We start from the raw sequence: 25,689 nt of genomic DNA on the forward strand, positions 1-25,689 counted from the left end.
GCTGAATGCAAGAGTCTCGCTTTATCATACATGAATGTCAGTTTATATGTCACCTTTAAACTCCTTCAGAAGTTCTTAAATACTGCAATAAGTCAAAGATTATTGTAGGAGTGACTGTTTATTTAGAGATAAGTATTTTATTTCCAAATAAGAGAGCCAACACGTGAAAAGCAGTGAATTTTGTGTGTGTTGTGTTCGTATACTTGTGATTCTTCCCAGACCAAAAAAAAAAAAAAAAAAAGTTAAAAATTACCCAGTAAGATCTTGCAGTGCTTCAGTGCTTGTGAATTGTTTTCTGTTTGTGAACTGTGGTAGGAGGAGTTAAGGGAGTATTTAGTTCTTCGGTTTTATATGGCCTTGTTGCTTAACAGGTTTCGAAACAGTTGTAGTGTGCGTCTTAGAGGGCTCCTGATCACTAGAGTGCATATCTCTGTTTGCTGCTCCCTTCTTCCTATAGTCTTCCAGGTCCCACCTGCAAGGCTGATACATGTTGCAAAGGGTGAGAACAGCTGATTCAGTTAGTCGTAAAATGTTTGGCCTGTCCAACACCTCTTGCTTCCCTTAAATAAAGTGCTTTTCCATATCACAAATGAACGGAAATTTGGACTTCCACCTTTTCTTTCTGTTGCTTAGGTTTCAGCTGGACTTGGTCATGTGGCCTCTGACATTGTACAAGGAAAGCACTTCGTCCTTTTAACAGTTCCTGTCACTGAGACAGCCCTTGGAGGAGACACTGGGAAGTTTTAGTCAGCTATAGTCCCCATGGCAGAAGAGGCTTGAAATGAAGCTTCTTGGAGCTTTGTTAACCTCAGGAGTCACAGTCAGCCTTACTCCTGAGAAGCTTTAGTTATTTAAAAAAACAGTGATTTGGAAGATTAAGTTTTAGAGTTGGGGGTAAAGTTCTTTCTCTTTCTTCAGCATTCTGTAGTTTTTCTATATGTGACAGTAGACACAAGACAGTTTTTTTGAAGTAAAGGGAGGGAATGCAATGAGTCAGGCTTGCCTGCTACATGTAGTTATTTTTGTCTATTATGATTAACAGCAACCATGATATGTAATGGAGTAAGCTTCAACTTCTTCAGATTCCTGCAGATCTATATAAAATGCTTACCTAGTTTTGTCTCATTGGTGGCTGGAGTTTAAAAGACATAAAACTGCCTAATCTTAACAACAGTGATCATTCTTGCTTCAGAGGCCTTCAAAAATATCAGTGACAGACTTGGGACGCTGCTTAAAGATGCAGTAAGAAACTGCTGTGGTTGTAATCATGGCCTATTTCCACAGGGCACTATTACTAAGCTTATAAAAATGGTGCTGAGCTTTATTTAGCTTTACAAGGCTTTCACTTCATCCTAGCAAAACCGCATGAGCCTGTTTCCCCCCACACCCCTGTGAGAAGAAGGGAACGTTTACAAAGGGGGCCCAGCCATTACTAATGAATGCCTGAACTGTGCACACAAATCCCACTTCTCGGGGACATATGAGAGTGCTTTGGCTGTGGCTCCACATCCAGGAGCAGCACTGTTTGAATAACGCTTCCCAAAAAGCAGCCTTCCTCCTTCCCTCTCTCCCACCCCAGGCTATGCCAACAAAAGTGTCCATGTGGCTTCCTGACATACCTGATCACAGAAGTGATCTGGCCAGAAAAATATCCTAGGCTTTTATTTCAGGTTTATTTTGTTCCCACCCAGATTAGCTCCTTAAGACACTTCACCACTCAGCTGCATAAACAGCTGCCTTTGGCAGAGCACAGGGAGAGGGGTGGGGTGGGCACCACTGCCCAAAGGAAGCGGGGGAACCAGGGTTGTTTAAATTACCCTTGCCATCAGAGAAATTCTCCAAGAACCACAGCCCCAGCTGCTTGAAGTGCAAAAGCACAGCTTTAGATTTCCAGCTACTTTTGGTGTGTATGAATAACCTCTATGAAATTGGGAAGCCATTGCATACAAATATGAGACTCACCCTGATCTAATTCTTTTGTGCAGGCTGTTCTTAGCGTGCCATTGCTATGAACCACACTGGTGATGGTTGTTCAACATTATGTTGTTGGATACCATCCAGAAGTAGCTTTGTGCCTCTAAAAAAGCAATCTCCAGATGTAAATAAAAGTGACCATCAGAATGGGCAGCGCTAGCACTGTGGTCCCACAGACATCCATCCTGCTTACCTTGCCATTAAGATCAGGTCTGTGCAACACCGGTTCCAGATCAACTGGCAATATAGATGTGTCCCAAATCAGACTTGGGCACATGGTTACTCAATTAGCCCAACCCTGCAAAACAGCCTGTATTTCAGACTCCTGTTTATGCTGGATTCAGAGGACAGACAGTTCCTAGTCAGGAGTGACGCCTGCCAGAACAAGAGTTATCTCTCAGAAATACTTCAAAACATATTAGAACCAGAAATGTAGGTTTGGGCAGGTTCAGTGTTTTATGTCAAATAGCTAGATTTTACTTTATTTCATAAGATGTGCCCTAGAACTAGAGTGTGACAGCAACCTGATATTCTGCAGAAGAGCTACAAAAGGAATTAAAAAAAAAAAAAAGAGGGAAAAATAAAAGAAAACTAGAATCTCACCAGATAAATCCATTTGGTTAAAATCCAGCTAACAAACCCTAAACCATCAGCAGCTCGTGAAGCCTAGCGTGCGGTTTTCTCTGCTTTTTTTTTTAGTGCTGCAGACTTGCAAAACTGTTCTGAGGCAGCTGAATTAAAACTAATAAGAGTTCCTTGGTTTGTTTTCATGGTGGTCCTCTTCTACAGCGTGGGGGAGATGGTCAATTTGAGTCGCTGTAGCACGTGAGAGCAGCATCCCTATATCTCAATGAGTCAGTGAGGGTTGTATTTTTAGGTACCTGAGAAAAAAGCATTTTACAGAATGGGTTAAGCTGTTTGCATTTTGTGGTTTTTGAAGCCATCTCTGAAGGTGGCTGTGTTGCAGTCTATGTGGACTGAACGCCTGCCATGTGGCTGCATCCAGCTGAACAGGGTGTTTTGCAGAATCCTTCTGGAAGGAAAACTGGCTACAGAGGTCCATTTGAACACTTGTCATGATGGCAGAAAGGAATGGACTAAATTTTTGTGGGGTACCGTCTAACGAGTCACAGAAAGCAATTTGCAAATGTTGGAGAAATGTCAGGGAAAAGAGAGGCAACGAGGTCCATTGAGCTCCAAATCATCTGTGAAAACCCAGATCGCTGAAATGGTTCTCACATTCATTGCACATGTAGTCTGGTTTTAGGTATCTCCAGTGCAATCGTTCTGTTGATCTATGGTAGTTGTTCTCCCCTCAGTGCATGAACATGTTTCCCATTCACATAAATAAGAGTTATGTCTTTGTATCCAGAGAGAGCGGATTTTATTTGTCTAGTGCCAAAGCAGCTTCTCACAGGACTGTTTTCCTTCCACACCCTTGCTTTGGTCCAGCTCTCCTGACCTGTGTTTCCTTTGTTTTGAACATTTTGGGCTCTTATATTTTCGGTAATAAATGTTAGTAAACTATTGGAGAAGTTGACATGCCTAGAAATCTAGTCCTTAGTGGGTTCAGCCATCTAAGTAAGGCAGCCTAAAATATGACAGGTAGCTAGAAAGAGAGAAATCTTGAAAGTTTTGCAGTTTTGAAGTAATTTTATTTTATGTGGTGATATCACCACATTTTTCCCGCTCCTTTCCCCCAGTACCTATCAGTGAGAGCCTTGCTTTGCTATCATCCGTGGCAAAGCTTGCTCTTATAGGGTTTTTGTGTTATTTAGCTATTTTTTTGTCAGTTGCTTTTAAAATCTCTGTCACAAGGTACTATGCAAGTGGTGCCAGTGATGGCTATGGCTATCACTGCTAAAAAGCTTCTAAAGCATGGAGTGTGAGTTTCTTTGTGTATGAGCTTAGTTTGCTTAATTAATGGAGTGCAATACTGATGACCAGGGTACCTGGGGCCTTACAGACATTTGTGTTGTACTAGCAGCCGCAGGATTTCCTTTGACACATCCTGTATGTTGTCCAAGACTGTTACTGAGAAGGTGGAGCTGGTGATGTTCATTCAACGTTAGGTCTGATGTACCGGGGTTCCCTGGTACAAAGGTTCGTCAAGCTGGCATAGTCATTTTTGCCATTGATATCCCCGCTGTGCAGTTCACATGGTTACAACCATGCTGTGGGGAAGAGGTTAAGGGTGCTCTCCTCCCCATGAGCTTCTGGAAGTGTTGCTGATGTGCCTGCTTTTCTTCTCATGACTTTTTGGAGGCAGAAGGGAGGGATGGGAGAAGACAGGTGGCAACTTATTTTTTTTTTTAAATTCTTTTCATTCTTCTGTTATGGACAGAACCCTCTTCCCACATCAACCTCTGTCTGCTTTTGTGTGACAAAAGCTGTCATGCAACTTCCTGATGATACCACTTCTCTTTATTTTTTCTGTCTTTTCGGCTTACTGTCCACAATTTTCCTACCCAGTTTGCTGCCAGGTTAATCAAACAAATTGGCATGCAGCCACCTCAGGAAACAATTGTGTAAGTGAAGAAACCAGGGAGAAGGCAGGGAAGGTTTCAGCAGTGTAAAATCATTAGCGATGTGGGAGGAATGAGCTCCTGGATATCACTGCACACAAGCTAGTGTCCCCTACACTGGCTCCTGCCTAAGTTGGAGTCAGCTGAAACCACTGTGGGGCGGGGGTTTGTACTTTAAGCACCTGGAGGGTGCTTGATCACTGTAGCTATAGGATAACTTTGCATCAGGCTATGGATAGATCCTGCTCTTTTGCATCCTTCGTGCTGGCAAAAGGTGGTGTTGCCTCAGCTCCTTGAGGAGCTGGCCGAGCTGAGCTCACTGTTTGTCCGGCCGCTCCCCAGGTTATCAGGGCTGCGGGAGGTGCAGATTAGGGCCATTCACACCAGTGATTTCCTTAGTGCCTTTGCGAGACTGATAACTTCTGGCGGAGAGGCAGTGACGCCAGCGGGCAGTAATCTTTTCCCGCGGGAGAGCTGCCTGCCCTGTGTGTGTGTTTATCCCCACAGGTGTGGCTTCTAGAAACCCCATCTCTCTTCCTGGCTTCTGGTGCCTGCAGTAGTATCCCAGGCCAGGCACCACAGCTTGTCCAGTCCTCCCCAAGGAGCTGCTTTTTGGGGGGGAAGAGTTGCTCAACAGCAGCCTCGTCCTTCACAGGTGCCATTATGGCCCTGCCAAGGGGGTATGCGCTGTGCCAGCCTGGCTGTGGCCATCATGGCCAACACCCCAATTTCCTCCCTGCTGCTGCCTGTCAGCATGCGGGGAAAGGTATCAGCTTGCAAAAAAGAGACAGGCTAGGTGAGGAAACAAGAAGCAGCATGAGAATAGCTCAGTTTAATTCCAGGCCTTGGCATTTCAGTGCTGCCAGTCAGAAGGCAGAGTGCAGCCTGCACAGCCCGGGATGGGTGGCAGGGAGCATGCCTGCCCCGGGTGTGTGGCCAGTCCACAACATGCTGCTGCAGGAACATGCTGCAGGAACATGCTGCAGGAACATGCTGCAGGCACAGCCGCAGCTGTGCCAGGTAAACACCCCTATAGCTGCAGCACCAGCACGGCACGGGTGGGCTGCTGCCCAACCTGCCACGCATCACTGAGTCCCTTCACACAAAGGCAGTGCTAAGCACGGGCATGTCTTTAATCTTGATTTCCTAACCTCACCTCCGGGAGAGTTATGAAAGCAAAGAAGCAAAGTCCTACTGTGTTTGAAGATTTTTAAACATGGCTGTGAATGTATATGAGCTTGCTTGGCCCAAGATATAGTGAGCTACTGAGAAAGAGTGTTTACTGAAGTGTACCCTGGCATCCTTATCCTTCCTTTGCAGCTGCTATTTACCAGACAGCATTTGTGGTGAATGTAGCTGGCAGGAAACAGCGTCTAGGAATTAACTGGATGACTTAAAGAAATTTTCACACTAATGTTATCACAGACATTTGAAAATACCTCACATGAAGGCATACTTTTGTAAGACTGAATTAAAATAACATTGCATGAAGCTGGCTCAACTAAATCAAATTTGTCATCAAAATGTTTGGTGTTTTTGTGCTGGGTCCTTGCCTTATTTACAGCTTCACTGTGTGATGCTCTGTGTTGCAGAGAAAGCTTCCCCATCCACTCTATTGATGTGTTGTTTCACAAAAGTGGCAGTAGCACAGCTAATTCATTGGCACTGGGGCTGAGGTGGGGAGATTTAGGCTTCATCCTGGCAATTAAAGAAACTGATTATGAAAATGCACTTATTCCTGTATTAGTCAAAAAGGCCTGCTATTATACTATTTCTTTAAGAAGATCAGATTGCTTGAATTGTATGAGAAGGTCGTCTTTAAAATTATCAGAATAAAGTAGCAGGATTGTTTTTTCTATAGGCTATTCTGAGATGCAGAAGTTACTTTCTCCATTCTGGGATTTAACTTGCCAGTCAGATGTAATTATTCCTCTTGTAGTTTTGTAACCCATTACTGGATTTGTTTTTTCTAATCAACATTTCACAAACTGAGAAAACTGCTTTAAAATAGACATTAGAAGACACGAGAACCCACAAAACTGAAAATGTGCTGCCATTAATATGCATGTCAGTCCACCGTGAGGATTCTTTCTTTGTATGTTGTGTAATCTACCCCTTCCTTTACCCATCGTCTTTGTTTTCATATTTAGATCCTTGTTTAGATTTCCTGTAGGACTGTAACTCTCTCTATTTTGTTTAGAAAGTTCCTAGCAGATTGTGGTTGCTATAGCTAGATAGGAACAGACTATTTTTGTTCCGTTACTTATTTGAATTGGGACTCTTCAAAACCCCCTCCTTGTCATCAATCTATTAGAGACATTCTGACAATGTATTAGTCACTGCTGGGGTGACATGAAACAGAGTAGAGTGTTTGGAGACGCCCTTCCAGTGAAAGGCACTGAGGTTTAAGCCTCCTCACAGATGGGCAGGGCTATGCTAGCCGTACCTAACTCCCTTACATCCTTAATAGGCTCATTGCCTATAAATCCCCATGTGCCATTGAGAGATTGGATCTTTGTAGAAGGGCTGGATTTAATGGGAAGCCTGGATGTCTCCAGTTTATCTCACAGCTCCTGTCCTCAGTGTTGCTCATGGGGGCGGGTGGAGTGTGCTGCTCCAACACTGACTTCTGTTACCACCTGGGTAAAAGCAGCGGAGGAGGAAGATCTCCTTGCCCAGCACCCAGGAGCAGGCTTAGAGCTGGGGCTTTGTCTCCAGAGCTCTGACAGCAGCATGGCTATGAAACAGCTGAAGTAAACAAACCAACAATACAGGCATTTTGTACAGAATAGATCCATTATTCTTCCTGACAGCATGACTTGGATTTTGAGTTCTCATTCTTTGTATTGTTCCTTATTTAAAAAGAAAGAGAAAGCAGAACAAGGACTAATACAAATGAAACAGCCTAAGGTTTGTGCTTGCCTATAGGATACTATTAAGGTCCTGTCCACACAACAAATTGGAACCATTTTGTAACCAGGTCCCTGAACCCAGCTGTACTTTTAAAGCAGTCAGGCTCTAAAGTCTTAACGTGCTTGAGTGATCGATTTGCCTAGGACTTCCATGTGGAGGGCAGACTAATAACCAAGAGGCAATAAGGAATCTCTTACTGAGACCAGTTCATTGATCATTCAACACACAGACAACAGAGTTTTTCTTAGCCAGGCAACAGGGCTCACACAGTGATAGAGACCAGAGCATGTGCGTGTGTGTGTTTACTGTCCTGTCAGTTTCAGCCCTAGGCAGGATTTAGGTTAGAGGATGGATGCTCCATGGGCTGCAGCAGGGATGCACGCCCCTGTGCCCAGGTGTGCGGAGCCCCATCTGCGCCAGGCTGTCAGACTGGTTTCTTACCCAAGCCCCAGCCGTGCCAGGCTGCCAGGACTGGTTTCTGCCCTGAGCCCTATCTATGGTGGGCTGCTGGGGCGGTTTCTGCCCCGGACATCCCTGCTGAGCACGGAATCTGGAGAGAGACAACGACTAGAGGGCTGCTGGAAAGGTGCATGAAGCTGCCAGGGCTTTTGGACAGTGGTTTGTTGCAAGGCTCACATTCAGTATGGCTTCAAAATTTTGCATTATATAAATTTTGAGCCCTTCCTGGTTATTTGGACTGGAAATCCATACTGCCTGCTGGACACAGAAAAGCCAGCATAGATTCTGGAAAATAACGTTTTGCTCCTTATTGCATGGTAACTTTCTCACCTGGGCAAGGAAGACTTCTGGTGTGTTCCCCCAGCTGGGATGGGTTTGGCTGCAGGAAGTCCTGCCTGTGGGATGTCAGGGAGGGTCTATCAGAACCCTCATGCTCTCCTCACACTGCTGTTTTCCAATCTGGACAGCCATAGCAAGGGACAAGCAATAAAGCCATCATCACTGAAATGAGCTACAGTGTTATCAGATTAGCTATCCTAAGACTGCTCCTGGAAAGAGCACATCAGGAACATTTGGTAGAAAATTGCTGCATGTTTAAAAATGGTTGAAGTTACTGATTACATGGGTTAGAGACATAATTTGTTGGGTTGTACCATGCTATTTTTAGTTTAATCTCTGCACTTGTGATTTTCAAGGGGGACACATGGAGTAAAACCTTATTCCACTTTCAAGACTGCACGTAAACCCCATTTTAATTGGGCAGTCGGGAAGAGCTTTCATTCAAGTAGATGCTGTTTCTGTTTACAGTCCTATAGCATTTAAACACTGCAGGATTGTTTAAATGCAATGTTTAAATGCATTTAACATTTAATGCATTTGTGTTTATGTTTAAATGCATAAACATTGCGTGACCACTCAGTTCTTGGTCTTAAACATAAATAATTGGGGTTTTGGCCTGAAGAAAGCAAACTGACAGTGGAGGAATTAAAGTGAACCACAGAACATCTCATTATTGACAGATAATAGATATCAGAATAACTTTACTGACAGATAAATAAATAAGTGGCTGAGAGCTGTATCCATTAACGGCAATCAGCAAACCAGCTTTCTCATTTACTTTCCTGATACAGTTCGAGAAGCCAATGCCTGAGCACCAGGTAATGCTGTTCTCTCGCACTGGGAGGTGGGAACATGGAGAGGACAAGCAGCAGGGGGGACAGGGTGCATGAAGGAAGGGAGGAGGCTTTAGGAACTCTGGTGGGTGAATCAGATGCATTAAAAAATCTTTGATTAAAACACATGGAAAAATACAGAAGCCAGAGCTGACAGAGGCATCCAGCAAGAGAGGTAAATGGGAGCAAAGAGAGGTCATGGTACAGGAGGGCATTAAAGCATCCTAGTCAGGAGACGTGAAGGGGGAAGACGCAGGGACACATAAAGGTATCCAGAACAGGCTGTGGCATCCAGTGAGGGTCAAGGGATGGAAGCACAATAGAGAGAAAGAGGTCACACTTGGGTTAATGCTTGCAGACCCAGGTACAAGGGATGGAGAGATACAGATGGCATGGAGGGATTAGGGGAGCCCACACTGGGAAGACACGGGGTACACACAGAATTGCTGGCATGGGGACACCATGGTCAGCTGGAGGAACCTTTCATGTGGCCCTGGGAGGAGTTCAGGCCCTTTTATCCCATAACTTTATTGTTCAAGGAGGCAGTATGTGCAGTACAACAGTCCTCAGCAGTGATCTTCACAAGATTGACAGCAATTAGATTTCCTCATGAAATAGTTTTATGCATCTGTTATTTTCAATGTCTGTAAGATGGGAGAAACACCCAAAGGTAATTTGCTGGCTTACTTCCTTTTGATGCTAAAACCTTTGTTTTTTTTTCCACTGTGGCTGTCCAGCAGAGTTTACAAAGCTCTGCTTTCAATGGGAAATCAAATGACTTGAAAACCAAAAATTCTCTCTTTCTGACTCTGTCTTATGAATTCTGCAGTTTATACTGTCATTTTGTCCCTTTTCTACTTTTGATTTCTTACTGTAGGGTAGTTGTAGTTTTGAATGCACGCATATGTCTAATTGGACATTTGTCATTAAACATACATAAAATTCACACACACACACATCGAGCATATGGAAGGCTTGTTAAGAATGATTTATTCCCTCTGAGGCCATATACAAACATTTGAAATACTTGAATCAGATCGAATCACAAGGTTAAAAATAGATTGGTAAAGTCTTGATATTTACTTTCTAAATTTTAAACCCTGTGGAGGCGGAGGGAAACATTTGAAGTTTTCTCACTTTAATCTTTTTCTCTGATACCAGAAGGAGTAAACAGGCAGTTTTCTTTCCTTCTCTTTTAATGAAAACAGGAGATTCTCAAGCCTTGAAATGAAATCCCGAGAATAGGCGACAGCACGTTTCCTGCTTCCTTCCTGTGTTGTTCCTGCCAGGGATCCTCAGCTGCTGGGCACAGACCCAGCCCTTCTGCACTCCCCTGCAGCCCACCCATTGCCCTTGCCCTCTGTGCTCCCCTTGGATGCACCATCGGTAGTGTGTTGGGACGGGCTAAGGCTGCTCCCTCCCTCTTTGGCCCCAAGACCACTGCTGCTGAGTGTAAATGCGTGTGTAAATCCCTGTCCTGGAGCCTGGGACGGTGGTTGTTTGTTATATGGATCCCACTTAATCACAGCATTGTTCTCCTTCCCCCAGCAGCAGGGATGGTTGGTGGGGTGTGGATGGTGTGCAGTTCAAGCCCATGCTGTTTGTCCCTGTAATACTGAGATCAGGCCCTGTGTCTCCTTCTGGGAGCACAGAAGAACCAGACCCTCTAGGAATTGCCCAGCTTAATAGCTGCAGATGGAAATGCCACCTGTAGTGACTGCAAAGAGCTGCCGCTGCTGCCAGAGCACAGCTTTGCTCTGCAAATGCAGGAATTGCGAAGCTGCAAAGGTGAGCTAACAAAGGTAATGGAGTGTGAGGAAATTATGTAAAATCACCACAATCACCGTCATCAGTAGAAAATTGTTTTCTGCCCTTCCAGTACTCCAAAACAGCAATGCTACTTTTGCTCATATGAGAAAGAAATCAAGATATTTTTAAAGGGCAAGTCTTGCAGCATTGTAGAGGGACTTGATATACGGCACTCCATCTCAGAATCATTTTAGTCCTTTTGAACTCATAGTGATATATGTCTTTGGTAGCATATTTTAATTTTTAATTTGCTTCCAAATAGAACTAGAAAGATATTTTAGAAAATTATACGCAGGGACTTTTCTGAAGGCCTAACACTTAAAATCTTCCATGGGCGTATATATCCACATGCCTAAGAGAAATTTGTGTGTGTATGTGTATATGGGAGTGAGTCACAATTTTCAACACATTCACTTGCTTTTTGCACTCAGAAGTTCACTTCAGTTTGTGCAGTTCCAAAGCCTTTTCTGTATTTAGTCCTAGATAAGATTCAGAGGGCCAGGACAAATTGGCAGTGTAACCCTTATCAGCAGTTTTCATAACCAGCAGGACTGGGCTTGGTCCAGGCTGAAGGGGAAGCTGCCCTGGGACCAACCTGGGCTGGGCACCAGGGTGGAGACCTCTGTGCCAGCAGCACCCCAGGGGCAATGCCAGGGTCCCCTTGCGTTTTGGCTGCATCCCTGCCACACCAGTATTGCAGCAGTTGGTGCTTGGGGGTGGCCGACATGCAGGGGTGGAAGTGACACACGTCTGGCAGAAAGGGAAAAAGGTGTTTATCAGAGGAAAGCCGGCAGCTGGGCAGCTGCGGCGGCGGCTCTGCCTCCGTGTGACATGTGGTGCTGGGGAGTCAGCAAGGCCTTTGGCTCTGCTCGTCTCAGCCTTTCTATCTACCCGTCTATATACTTTTTAATATTTTAGGGTGTGGTTACACTGCACTTCTAGGAGGCATGGCTCTTCCCCAGGAATGGGACTGTTCATCCTGCTGACGCTTTTCATCTGGAGTATGAAGAGCTATCTTGATGGCTGGTGATTTTTTTTTTTCCCCTTGCTGGGTCTGGAATTTGGTGGAGAAGCCCATGACACAGATGCTTTGAAGAACAGACTAGTCTACAAAGAAGAATTACTTTAATAATCCCTACTGAGACTGTTGCTATTCATTGGTGTTGGATGGTAAGTCACTTAGATCACTCCATCCTTATTTATTTCTATAACTGGTTACCTGCATTTCCAAACTACATTCACATGACAGTGATTATTTTGGCAAAGCTATCATATGGTTAATTATGGCTGAATTTAATAGTTACTGGTATTGCATATTTGACTAAAAATAAATAGATACTTTTGAACTGGTTTCGGCCTGAGAAATAGAAACATTACTTCTGACATTTGTGAACAGTTCTGGTGCTTGCTCTCTTCCTATCTCTTCCTATCACAGAAAGCTAAGAAGTGAAATTAGATTGTTATCTAAAAGTACAGGTAAGATTTTGGTTTTGGTTTATATTTTCAATTTCTCCCTTTAAATAAAGTTTGTGGATAAATATGAAGGTGAGGGATGTTTAAATTGAAAGGAAAGAGACCAATAAATACAAATGAGAAGCAGCAGATGTGGATAAAGGGTAATTGTGTCTGTGTTTTTTTGGTTGGTTGATTGGGGTTTTTTTGCTCTGCTTTAAATACTAGTGAAAATTTGCTTCTTGAATTAAGCTTAAATTCAGACTGTTTCTCCCTTTCTGCTTTTTCTAATTACTTACCTATTCACATTGTCTTTGAGCCAACAGAAGCTGAATGTTTCTCCTATGTATTCACTTGATCTAGCTATAATTTTCTGTTCAGGGCACCCATATTGGAGAACATAAAACTTCAGTGATCCATTGGGTAACTGAAGCTGTTATTTTTTTCCCAGGGATGGCACAAGAAATGAAATCTCAATTAAGAGTGACTTTCCTTTACAAAGCAAAGCCTTTGAATCAGAGTATACCTCTGAGCCTTTTGTCTGCCAAATGGGTGGGGGTAATTCAGTTAGGAAAATGCAGTCAAGATGTGAAGAAAAAAAAAGATGGAAAACAAAGTGCCTGAGGGGTATGCAAGGCCTGCTTCCAGTGTTGCACGGATGTTAGCATCATGCTGAGTTTTAAGATGCCAGGGCACAATAAGGCAGAATATTCCCTTCTCACTCTCTGGTAATTAAATTGGGTGTTAAACCAATGGGCTCTAGAAAAAAGAAAAAAAATCTCAGCAAATCTTTGGTTTCCAGTTGGAACATTTACATGATTTACAAATTTTCTGTGTGAAAGCATGCAAAAATACATTTCTTTGTTGGCAATGAAATGAGGAATTGTCAGTTTTTAATGGCGATGTCTTTTATATAGGCAAGTTATAACTTTAACTCAGAAGCTGTTCAATTGTACACCTAGTTCCCTGCAAAATTGCAGACTATATTTCAACAAAATTAATTCTAAAAATGTTTAAAGCATAAAGTATACTTTATATTGTACAGTACTTCACAGTATATATATTTTATAATAGTTGGTATAAAATCAAGCTTAAGATTCTTAATTCCTAGTATTATGTGTAGAACTGAACCAAGTTATTTTTTAAAAAGTTCCTATAGAGATTTTTTTTTCCAACTAAAAAGTAGGTTTCCACAAGTGTAACCATCTCTCATACTGTGGTATTATACTAGTTCATAAGAATTTAAAATGAAAGAAAAAAATCTAGACCGTTCAGTTTCACTGTTCCTTCAGTGGTGATAAATACAGAATGCATGCCCATCGAGAAGCATTGGAAATGTATTTTCAAAGCCTCTAGTCTTTCAGAAGTCTCATTGGGGAAAACAAAGTTGACAAAAATAGGGCTTGAGTCATCCTGGCTGGTGAAGACTTGGCTGTTTGCATCCCTCACTGTATCAGTGGGAACCCTGTGCCCTAAAGGGACTGAAACTAAATGTGTATTTCTTTGAATGGCAAAAGTAGACGAAGTAAATAAAAAAGGAAATATAATATACTGGTGCTATACATTTGATTTAAATGAATTTGAAAGATATCACTTGAACATGGTATGAATATATCACTATAAGGGAGGATTATATATCTCTAAGTACAGATTGTCTATTTTAAGATAAAATAAAAAAAATAAAGAAACTGCTTTATTCTCTTTCTTCATAAAACATGAATAATATCTTTTTTAATGCTTTCAATTTTCTTCCTCTTCTATCTGTTGTAAATAGGCAGTACTCTTGATCTCAGGTGTTCAGGCTTCAGTTAGGCTTCCTGAATAACAAGAATTTTTCAAGCAATTCTCCCTAATACATTTTTAGTATCTTTTTGTGCCGGGGTGGGGTGGGGGTAGTATTTGAGATATTCTGAAATTGTATTTTCATGCACTGCAAAATCAAGAGGGTTAATAATCTGTGCTTTCTTCTCCTAATCTCCATTTCCGTTAAAAAAAATATACATATATTGTGTCCACATAAATTAATGCGTTTGTAGAAGGCCAAGGAAATGACAGCTGCCATAAATTCTTAGGTTGAAGATCTTCCAACTGAACTAGCACTAACTCCCAGGCAGTTGTGATTTTTTTGAAGGACATGTTTTGTAGACCTAATAACTAGGCTTCTAGGTTATTTAAGGTGTTCTCCTCTGGACTCTTCTTAATTGATTCAGACCTTTTCTGAAGCGCAGTGTCTGCAATCAGTCTTGTAGCCCTGCTGATCGAGGTCTTGCCGTGCTGAGGGGAGCAAAAGATTCATTTTACGTCTCATCTATTAGTAAATCTTTATATAATTGTTGCTTTTCTATGACAGCAATAAAGAAGTTGACTCATGTTCATCCTACAGATGCTTTTGTGAGAACTGCTGCAGGGCAGCTGTCTCCCATCTCCTGCTCATCCTCCTAACGTATTTCTTCCCAAGTGAAGTATTTTGCAACAGTATGTCCTTTTTGCAAACTGCCTTGTGTTTCTCTTAGCCCATTTCTTCCATTTCCCTATTAGTTTGTGTACCTAATCATGTTCTCTGATATGCCTGCAGCTCCTTCTAGCTTTGTGCAGTCTGAAAACTCAGTAATCAAGTTGCATCACCTGTGTCAGAGGCTGCCCTACCACATGATCCTCTCTTACTCCCTCATGGTTTTCAATGCTTTCTCTTGGCCTCTGCAACCTCAAGCACTTCTTGCAGGTCGCTGCTGAGCAACGTGATCTGGAGAGGATGGTAACTGGCCCCGCAAGAGCCTCAAAATGGACATCTTCGTCACAACTCTCAAAATGCCTTGATACATCTTTCCAGTTTGGTGAGGAACCGCTGAGGAACCGCTCTTTGACATGGTTTCGCTGTCGCACACTGACATGCACTGACAATTTCATGTAGACTGTTCTCTCCATGAATATGCCATGTGAAACAGCATTTGGAACCATATGAAAATGGAGATAAATCTCATCTGCTTCCTTCTTGTTTGTAAGGTATATCATTGTATCACTGAACAAAAATCAGCTTTATTTGACAATAATTTAGATTGTTTCTCACAAAGGCACATGATCTTGAAATCTTACAAATAGCATGTTCATAAGCAGTTTTTCTGCCGAAGTTAGGTCAAACTGAAATGTCAGTCAGACCCCTGTGAAACCTACTTTTGGCCCAAAAAGCTGAGCATTGACTTGCCTGTTCTCTGTCTCCTGCAACAGTAACCATCTGCATTACTGTGCCTGTGCTATTGGCCTCACCAGACCTGTGCCAGGAAGAATTTGAGGGCAGAGGCTGCACGGGGCGGGGCAGAGGCAGTGTGGGGCAGCCCTGGGAGGGGCTGGCAGGGACAGAGACCACTCAGGTGACCACTCTGGGGCTGAGCAGGGCTCAGTTTCTCTCCCTGTTTCATGTCCAGGCTGCATCTCCTATGGCCACCTCTAGCCCCTCTCTCTTGCTGACATACCAAAGATAAACTTAGTGACCTGTGGTGTTTGTGTCTCAGCAGCATTTGGGTAGTTAGGTCTTTCTGCTTACCAGGAGGTTCTGTTTTGATACTATTCAGAAATAATCCTCATTCACCCTGATTTAGTCCATAGTAGGTGTTCAACAGTACCAGACTTCCACACACACATCCCCCCCCCGCCCCTGCTTATTAATGCTCCAAAGCTCTCAAGAGGATTTACTGCTCTATCTTCCCAGCATTTGGGACAAGTTTAGTTTACCTTTGAAATACAAATGCAGACCTCTCCCTTGCCTATCATTCCTGAACAAGCTGTACATTTTCTATATTAATATTCAGTTGTGTGAATTCTTAGCAAGTTTCTGTTACACCAGTTAAATCTCATACTTTATTATGCATTAAGACTTCCAGTTCCTCCTGTTTTATTCCTTATGGCTCTTTTATTAGCACACAGGCTTTAAATACATTCACCAGACTGAGCTGCTATTTGTTCCTGTCCCTCTTGTGACCTTACAGTGAACCCCAGTATCTCTTTTCCCCTCTTCAGAGTTTATGCTCTTTTTTTCCCTCCTTTCCATCACTTTCCTGGGTTTTCACCATTCTCTTCATTGTTTTGGTTGAGAGGAGAGAATTTAGTTCACTTTGTTTTTTCTGTCTTTCTTCACTAGATGGATAACAGCAGAATAGCAGGGAATCTGTTGTGGAGCCATTATCCTGTGATCAAAGAAGTCAAAGTGCTCTTGGCAGTCTCCTCTGTTCAGCTTCTGCATCCAGCCCAACATGTGTGTGCACACACACGTCCACATCTATACTTCTCCTCTGCCTGGTCTTTTACACTAGTTGGGTAGAGTCCATGGTGATGCTTAGGGAGCCCCTGTGGCTTCTGCATTAGCCCAGTTATTGTCTAAATTTGTCCTACTTTCCCTAGGAATCCATGGCTTTATTTCTGCTCTGTCTTTTGAAGTAGTAGAAGCTTTTTGCCCCTCCTGAAAGAGGCCAGAACTATGGATGGAGGAAGGTCACTACAGTGCCTAAACACCTGGAAAGAAGCAGGAGTGCTTCCCACTGGGGCTAGGGGCGCCTTGGCTCCTGATAAATTGAAGGACAAACAACAGGCAAGGGAAGAGGCTCAGGACCTGAACAAAGGGGAATAAACTTCTAAACAGTTGGGGTTTTTTTAACAAACCTGGGAGAAGATGCCTACATACCTAAGGGCTTAGAGGTCTTTAAAGAGAGTTTGTCGTTTCATTGAAAACTCAAGGCTACCTTTTCTTAACTGCTTGTTTCTCCTTCCTTTAAAGACCATGAAGTCTAGTGTAGTGCATGTGTATTTCAGAGCCTCTATGCTACTTAGTAACCTAACGGCTGGGACTTCCCCATGTTGAACTGACTGCTGAGCTACCCCAGAATAACTAAGTATCCCATATACTTTTTGCTTGCAGTAGTTCCTACACATTAGCTGAGGCTTCCGTTAGTACGTACCATAATTTAACAGTATATTCTGAATGTTTAACCCTTGATCAGGGCTTAATTTTGAACTCTGAAGCTCAGCAAAAGTGATTTGTGACCTTTCTGTATTCCTTAATCTGTCTAGCTGTAGATGCAAATCAGCGTGGTAAATTTAAGGCTATTAGAAACTAAGACATTTTCTTAATTACTTCATAAAGACTTCATTATGATACTCAGTAAGGCCTCAGAACTCCGTGACCACAAGCTGGAAACCACAAGTTCAGAAACAATATATTAGGAATTAATGGTGAATTCACAGTGTTTGATGCCTGCATTGTGTAATTGTATTATTAATAAATAAGAGGAAGATATCTGCTGTCTACTTCAGCAGTGAAGATTAGCTGTAGAGGTTTCAAAAGCAATTTGTTTACTGTTATGGATATGGAAGGGACTCAAGGAGCTACATTATTCTAAATATCTTGTTTCTCTCTCTCCCCTTTCACCATATTGGCATACAGGTTTTAATCTGGGGAGGTAACATGAAATCCAGAAAGATGCGAGACCCTGAAATGAAGAGAGATAAAACTGTATCACTATGATTCTTATAAACCTAGATTGTTGTAGTTGAGTAGTCTGTGATTCTTCATCTTTAGTACTGTGTCAGCAAGTTATGACCATGGGTCACCATAATATAGTGTTCTACTACTTCCATAATTATCATTAATATAGTTTTACATGGAAAATACAATTGAAATATGACTGTCACTGTGCTCCCTTCCAGAAAGATCATGGTGATGATAAAGTTCTCCAGCTGAATATAATGCTTTTAGTTCTATTATATCAAGTTTCCTTGTAAAACGACTTGACTTTAAAAATATTTGATATTTCAGTTCAGTTTCCTGTGAAACTCTCCATTTTGTACGCACTTTGTAGTACCGAAATATTACTTTCCAGCCAACACTCCCACATCTTTGCGTGGCTTGGGACTTTATTACAGAGCATTCCCCTTCCTAGTTACAAGAGTGTCTGCTTACAGCTGCGTATTTTCTGTGGTTGTTGCTGTAATGTTTTTAACAGGTTTATTTCTGTTGTGCTTCATTGTGTAAAAGGTGTTCAGCAAAACAGATCATTTCCGAAGATATCTTTGCTTTCTCAGAGTCATGGGGCATGTGATGTGCAGCCTGGACTTGTACATGATTATTGACGGCAGGAGTCTGGCGTGGCCCAGTCAGCAGCACCCTGGACTGCAACTCAGAAGACCCTGATTTCCCTTTTGGCTTTGCTACTTATATGCTGTCTTTCCCAGTGCAAATAACTTCATTGTTTTATATTCACCCACTGTTTCTGACTCAGATGTAGAGTGAAAATTCCCTTAACCTATATGCAGTATTCAGTATAACAAGAAAGATCTTGTTCTTTAGGGGAGGTGTACAGATGATTCTGTAATAAACACTGAATACATGCTAAATAATATTTGAAGAAGCAACAAAATGTTCAGAAACTGGAACAGCATAAAAAATCCATCTCGGCAAACACTGGCCAGGAATATTTTCCTCATGATTCCACTACCTGTCATTTCTTGGTTCTGAATTTATTCCTGCATTATTTATTTTGAGACATTCCAGCACCTTGTGTGTAGACAAAAGCTCCGATTTTACTTCAGATGTTCTTCTGACTTTGGTAACTCTAACTTTGGTAGTATTTTCACTCATTATGACTGCAAAAATGATAATGTCTTGAACTGTGGCTGGCTGGCAATGTTGCAGTTCAGGCAGCAAGAGCCATTTGCTTAGGAAAGAGGGAGCTCCCTTCCATAGCTACCAAGCTGATTGCCGGCTGTGATTAAGCCAAAGCACTGACTGATCTTAGATTAAGTTTGGTTTTTAACACAGAAGATAGTCATTTCAAGGAGAAAAAAAAAAACTCTTTTCAGAAGCTATGGTTATTACTTTATATCCATGTCAACACTCATTTTCTGGGTTTTGTGCAAATTGGATTAGTTTTCAGACACCTTAAATCAAGTGTAAATGGCTGTTGCAGAGAGGCTGCAGGAAGGGAGTGCTGGGATTTCAAAGGAGATCTCGTCTCTGTTAGATGCAAGAGGAAGAATTTGCTGGGATTTTGAGGGAGAAAGGAAACTTCTTGCTGCTGTGTTGACCTTTCCAGAAAGTGCTCTTGTTCCAGGAGAAGTGAGTGGGAGATTTATGATTGGCATTGTACCTTTTGTAACACGCGAACTTGGAATTAACTAGGAATGAGTTTAGACCCTTCTGGCAGGGAAATGAGATAGTTAAAGTGTATCTTGTTGACTTTATTCCTCTTCCAACCTTTGTATTTGAGGGAAGGGAGTGTTTTCCTACCTGTGGAGTCTTTAGTTATAGTTATTGCACCTTGAAAGTTGCAACAAAATTCACTCTGATTTCTCTGGCAAGACATTTAGTGTGGAATAGGTTATCTATGTTTGTCTGTATGATTTCTTTTTTCACCTCCTGATATAAAATACTACTGCAAAACAAAATTCCAAACTTTTCCAAAAGACTTCTGCTGTGGGAAGCATGAGTACAAAGAGTCCTTTGTTTCACAGGAATAGCCAAACCTGTGGTAAACCCTTGCTCATTTCCCCCCCCCCCTCCAGACAGGTGCTATGAAGCTCTTTGACACTTGCAGAGCAGATGGGATGCCATTTTACTGTTGTATCTAATTGACAGAGCCTTACTAACTCTCTCCATGCATCCTGCCTCGGAAAGTGTGGGCTGTGGAGTCTTGGAGAGCACTTTTCCTCATCAGCAACTTGTTTAACCCACTTACTGCCAGGTGAAGAGTGAGAGTGATAACTTGCTAACTGACCTGTGAAGCCTGTTGGGAATTCATAACCCAGGGAAATGCTTTCTTCCTGATGAATTTGCTGTTTTGGCTGGTTGATCACTTGCTGTTGACCTGGCTACCATATATTGTAATATGCATATGTGCAGCGACAGATGCTATTGTGAGCATATATTTTAATGTAAATAGCAGCGTTGTCTGTCTATGAAATCACATAATGACATATGCAATTGAATATGTGTAGAATACATGGAGTGGTCTGTGAAATGCTGTTTCTGGAGATATGTGAATGCACATGTGTCTCCCTTTCTTCTCACCCTTTAAAGCTCCCAAAGGATGGATTTTGCAAATGCACAGTTTGGGGATTCCAGACACAGTGAGGGTTTAATTTCCGAAAGCCTGGTGCCTGTGAAGGTCACAGAGAAGAACATATCTGTCCCAATCACTTCTGCAAATCTTGGCATGCCACCCTCATGCTTAGCTCCTGCACATACTTATGTCTCATATGAAAAACATGGAATAACTGTTCTGAGTGTAGTTTCTGCTAAAGGTTGTACACTCCTTTGCAGATCTGGTTTACACAAGGAAACCCCATTTGCTACGTGCTTCCAGCATTTAAATCCCAATAGATACGTATGCTTTCCCAGAAATTGCTTCTTTGAAGAAACCAGCTGATGTTTTCACTTCTGAAAAGGCAGCTAGACTGCATTTTATAGTGATTGTCATTGAATTTGACCAAGAGGGGTAAGAATATCCATAGAAATATGTAATGCATTTCTGTAAGAGTATAAATGAACTAACAAACTTCTTGCCCTTGAACAGCTGTAATGTTTAGGATTATTCTTATGAAGGGTGTTGAGTTCGGGATTCTTGGCTTCCTTGTGCAGCAGCCTGTCCCTTTGGCAACTGTCATCCTCAGCCAGATCAGTTACATGCTGCCACAGCCACTCAGACATCCTGTGCAAATGTTAATATTAAAAGCAGACCAGGTGGTAGCAAACTCTGGGATAGATCTTCAGGTCACTACCAAAATCACAAGATTTACAAATAACCTGGATGAAATTTCTCCAGTTCTCCAGGTGTCAGTAGTTGCTTCTGTGGCACTGGAATGGAAAGCATTTCAATCTCTTTGTGGTATCCTTGATAATGACAGGCTCTAATTCTAACTTGTGGCATTGTATGTTGGCCTTTTGGCATGAATGTCATTCAGATATCTTTTTGAATAAATGTTGGCTGCTTTCAAAGTCTGGTTTTAAAGAATTAAAAACAAAACCAAAAACAAACAAACAAAACTCACCAAAAAACTGGGAAGAATCTTAAGAGGTTATTTAGCCAACCCTAAGCCCCAGAGCAGAATCAGTTGTAACAAAATAATGGGATGTTGGGAGGCTCACAAGAACAGGTTAGACAGTGATGAAGTCTTCACACTGACCCCAGGCAATCAATTCCACCACTTTTACAAACCTTGAAGTTAGAAAGCTTTTTCTAGTGTTTAACCTAATATCACCCCTGCTGTAATTAAACCTGTTCTTTCTTGCCCGGTCCCAAATAGAGAAGTTTATTCTTCTTAGTGAAGTAAAGCTTTTACGTATTTGAAAATTATTATCCCATTCTCTGGCAATCTTTTGTCTTGGATAAAGCATCCTCGTCCTTTCAATCTCTGCTCATAAACATCTCATTTGTGTAGTTGTCCTCTACATTTTCTCCCATTAGCCCATGTCTGTCTGTACTCCAAGCTTGGGCTTGGTGGGCATAGATTGCTACTCTTTCTGCATGTGGTTGTGTATCCTACTGGCTGTGCTGGGTATGTCCTACCATGAAACTTGCTGCTCTGCAACAAGATTGCTTGTTTGATTCATATTCAGTAGTTATTTTCAAGTTCCTTGTGATCTGTAAATTTAGCGAGCATATTGTCTATTCTACCAGACAAGCTGTTAATTAAAATATTGAAGAACAGATCCCTACAAAACACCACTCAATATATTCTTTCACATTGGCCGGCAAACACTGAAAAATAATCTCTCTGAAAGTGTTCTTTCAACCAGTTGTGTGCCACTTTATTTATAAAGGAATCAGCTAACTGTGTTGAATAACGTATTATAGAAATCTTATTAAATTCAATATGTATTCCATCTACAGCTATTGCTTATCCAGTGCCAATTATCCTCCAAGGAAGGAAATTAGATTGATTTGACACAATTAATTCTTGACAAATCCATTTCACAGAATCACAGAATCACATTTGGCTGTTTAAAACTCTTACAGGAGAATAGGATGGAAAAAGAAATATTACATAACTTGTCTGTGTATCTTTCCAGCCCCGTGCTTGCCCTCCCTTAGTCTTCTTGAACTCTACTCTTCATGAGTCCTCATTTATAATTACTGTGAAACAGGAGTGAGAAAAGAGATGGAGGCAGGAGTTGTTATCATTGCCAAAATTTTTGTATCTTAAAGCCAAGCCTGGGTGTTCTTGGATGAATGTGAACAGGATAAGCTTATTCGAAACCACCAGGCACACTAAGTTGCCTCTGACACTGTTTAGCCATTTGACACTGACTTGAATCCTCTGTCATATGTGGAGCCTGTTACAGTCATTTCGTATACTTCCATATAAAAATAATTCAGCTACCTAACCTTTGTTACCTATATATATATATATATACACACACCTTTTTTTTTTTTTTAATATTAGGTGATAAAGTATTTTAAAACAGTTTCTCCCTTTCCAAAGTCTTTGGATGCATATGAACTTGGTAGAGATTAGGATAAAATTTTGTGTTTAGTGGTGCTGTGAATAACTAAGTCCCTTGAATTCCTTTCTGGTTGCAGGCAAATATGAACAATACCTGGGCAAGTACAGACAATAGAAGTTAAAATCGCATTTGGTACACTGAAAGCTGTTTTGAGTAACAAGCCAAGAGAAAAACTCTATTTCCATTCTAACAGAAGCGTCCATGTCTCTTATACTGGAAAATGCTAGGAGATAAAAAGGTACCATGACATTTGGATTTATTTGATTTATTTAAGGAGGCAATGAATTTGCCTCTTTGACAAGTCAAAATGCAGTCTTAGCTCTGTCTGCTCATGCAGTTTACATACATGAGTATAACAAATAAATATAATGACTGTTTTTATCTCCAGGAGTTTTAAAATTCTGTCTATAAAAATGAAAGCTGGAGAGTAACAAAAATCATCTAAACAAGGCCCAATATCTTGCTGGCATCTGACCACATTCATATGTATTCCCTGAATGCCACATATGTAATCAAGATTAGCTAAGATATGTTCAACAATTATGGGGAAACTAAGAGCCACATAGACTTTTCAGACTTCTTAGGCAATTGCCCAGGTAGCATACTCCTTAGAATCATCCATTAAAAATACCTAAAATAATGTAGCTGCAAGCCATGTGAAATTAAGTCATGGATTGTACCTAGCCCAGAGCCTTATGGGCTCACCACCCCTGCTGCTGCCTCCTCAGTTGTGGAGATGGCAGTTAATATAAAGTGACTCCAGAAGGTCACCTGGCTTACCCCAAAGTCCAGGGTTAATGGTGCTGTTTCACATATTCCCCTCACCAATACAGCAAATTTCTTTCATTCCTTTTAGTCCACTTTCACATATTTTGTCCCCAGTGACAAATAGCGATGACTTCTGAAATGACCAGAGCTTATTTTGTATACGCAAATAATGTCATCATTTCAGAGCTTAAAAACACATACATTTATCTCATTGCCCTGAGTTACACCCTCTTGAGCTTTCTTCAGCAATCTGACTTTTCCCTTGGTGTTTCCACACCCTTCATGCTTTCAGATAATCACTGCATCCCTTCCAATCCCTTTGACCTTCATCTAGCCAAGCAACAGTTGTTTGTTTAAATTTATTCTCATAAATCACATCTTCCCACAGAATTCAAGAGCAACATGTCATGCACTTCTGGGATCAAATGTATTAGTAACTTTAAAAAACCCAGATCTCAGTTACTTTATATCAGGCATAAGTTGATACAAGATACACGTTGTACTGCAGAAACATATTGGCCATCTTCAAACAGAATTGCCTAGTTACTGAATCCTTGCAAATGAAGCTTCATTTTTCTGAGAACCAGAGATACCAGCCTACCCTACATACACTTGAACAAAATTACTTCCTTGTAAAACTTCTTCAACACAGAGCCAAGGCAGTTAACTCGTGTTGTATCATCATCAGTATGGCTGGTTGAGTTGTGGAGGGTGAATTCCTCCCACTCACACCACCGCAGTCACAATAATCCTTCTGTTCACAAACTTCCCAAAATATTTATTGAGAGAATAGCTTGGAGGTATGTTTTCAGCAGTGCTTAAGCCTGTATTCACTTGTCTCTTTTGCTCAACTTTTTTCTTTTTTTTTTTAATTACATTTTGGGAGTGGGTTGGCCAGTGCTTAAAAGCTGGAGTTGCAGATAGGCAGTTTCTACTCGCTTTAATTAGTTTGACAGGCACCTCTGCCTTCCAGCTGAGTTGCCCTAACTGGAAGCAGCTGCTCTTTGGAATCACTCCCCCTCCTCGTTGTGTTACAGAAGTAATAAGTGTCTTGTGCACCTTCAATGAATTTATGGATCTAAAGTGCACAGTTCCAGGGCTTCGGGTGTGCCTGGCTGTGTAGAGATGTTTCTCTCCTTTCTCTGCTACTTAATGAAGTTTTATGAAGTGAAACATGTCATTAGCAATATAGGGAAAACAAAATGTACATATCAGATGTGATTCTCCACTTTCTTGTTAGCTCTTGGTAGCGAATGTAAAGCAGGTTTTAACATATTTTTCTGTGGCAAATTGAAACCCTAGTTTGAGAGAGAGAGAGAGACATGAATGATTGGGCAGCTCGCAAGGTAGTGAAGAGCAAAGCTTCTCCAGAAGAGCACAGGCTCTGTGAATCAAGCTCATGCCTGTGTTTACAGCCACAGCCAAAATGAATACTTATCATCTTGACTACATTGTCACAGTGTTGTGAATGCTTCCTGATTTCATCACTAGCTTGATGACTTATTTAACATCTTACCACCTGGAGTCAAGTGATGTAAAAACCTCAATTTGCTGGGTTTTTTTTTAATAATGGAAATGTAAATTCTGGCTTTTACTTTCCAATAAAAGTATGAAAATCTGACCTAAGTGTACCTCAATGACTCAGACAATTCAATCTGAAGCACTCCAAAAGTCCTACTTTCAAAATTCCATTATGTTTAAATGAAAGTGTAATTTTCAGGTGCCTTACATCTGTTAGTTTTGAACACTTACTATTATAACAGAAATTGCAACACCGCATGTAACACAACTGCTTGCCTACTGCTTGCTAGTCAACTGTTGTTTGTTTTTCCATAAATTATCTCTTAATGTACATGTCTGGGCTTGCTGAATGGTGCACAGATCAACTAACCCAGGGGCACAACTCTGAGAGGGAGAGGACACCCATGTTTTGGTCTGATCCAGTATTCTGGGGAACAGACACAAAGCATTTAAAAGGAAAGGAAGGGCAACAGTTTGGAAAGTGAGAGAAAACTGGGTGCTCTGCATCCATCTGAACCCTCTGATGAGAGCTATTGCCAGGGGTGGAGGCAAGAGGAGCAGCTCTGGTGATGTAGCATCTAAAAGAAGAGGTCAAAGCAAGTAC

The 25,689-nt window shown here is 41.6% G+C and overlaps 1 protein-coding gene across 6 annotated transcripts in view; it reads left to right on the forward strand.

Annotated features, from left to right (window-relative positions):
• Positions 1 to 25,689, forward strand: part of SASH1 (SAM and SH3 domain containing 1) — a 540,217-nt gene that overhangs the window by 386,048 nt on the left and 128,480 nt on the right. The window contains exon 1 of one of the 6 annotated variants that reach the window (XM_071806405.1): positions 11,888 to 12,022. The exons of the other annotated variants lie outside the window; for them this stretch is intronic. Coding sequence (XP_071662506.1) covers positions 12,020 to 12,022 — 3 coding nt within the window. The 5' untranslated portion in view covers positions 11,888 to 12,019. Of the gene's footprint in view, positions 1 to 11,887; positions 12,023 to 25,689 lie in introns of those variants that run through there. 6 annotated transcript variants of the gene reach the window in all.

The sequence above is a fragment of the Patagioenas fasciata genome, chromosome 3 (assembly GCF_037038585.1).
Source record: "Patagioenas fasciata isolate bPatFas1 chromosome 3, bPatFas1.hap1, whole genome shotgun sequence".
Lineage (NCBI taxonomy): Eukaryota > Metazoa > Chordata > Aves > Columbiformes > Columbidae > Patagioenas > Patagioenas fasciata.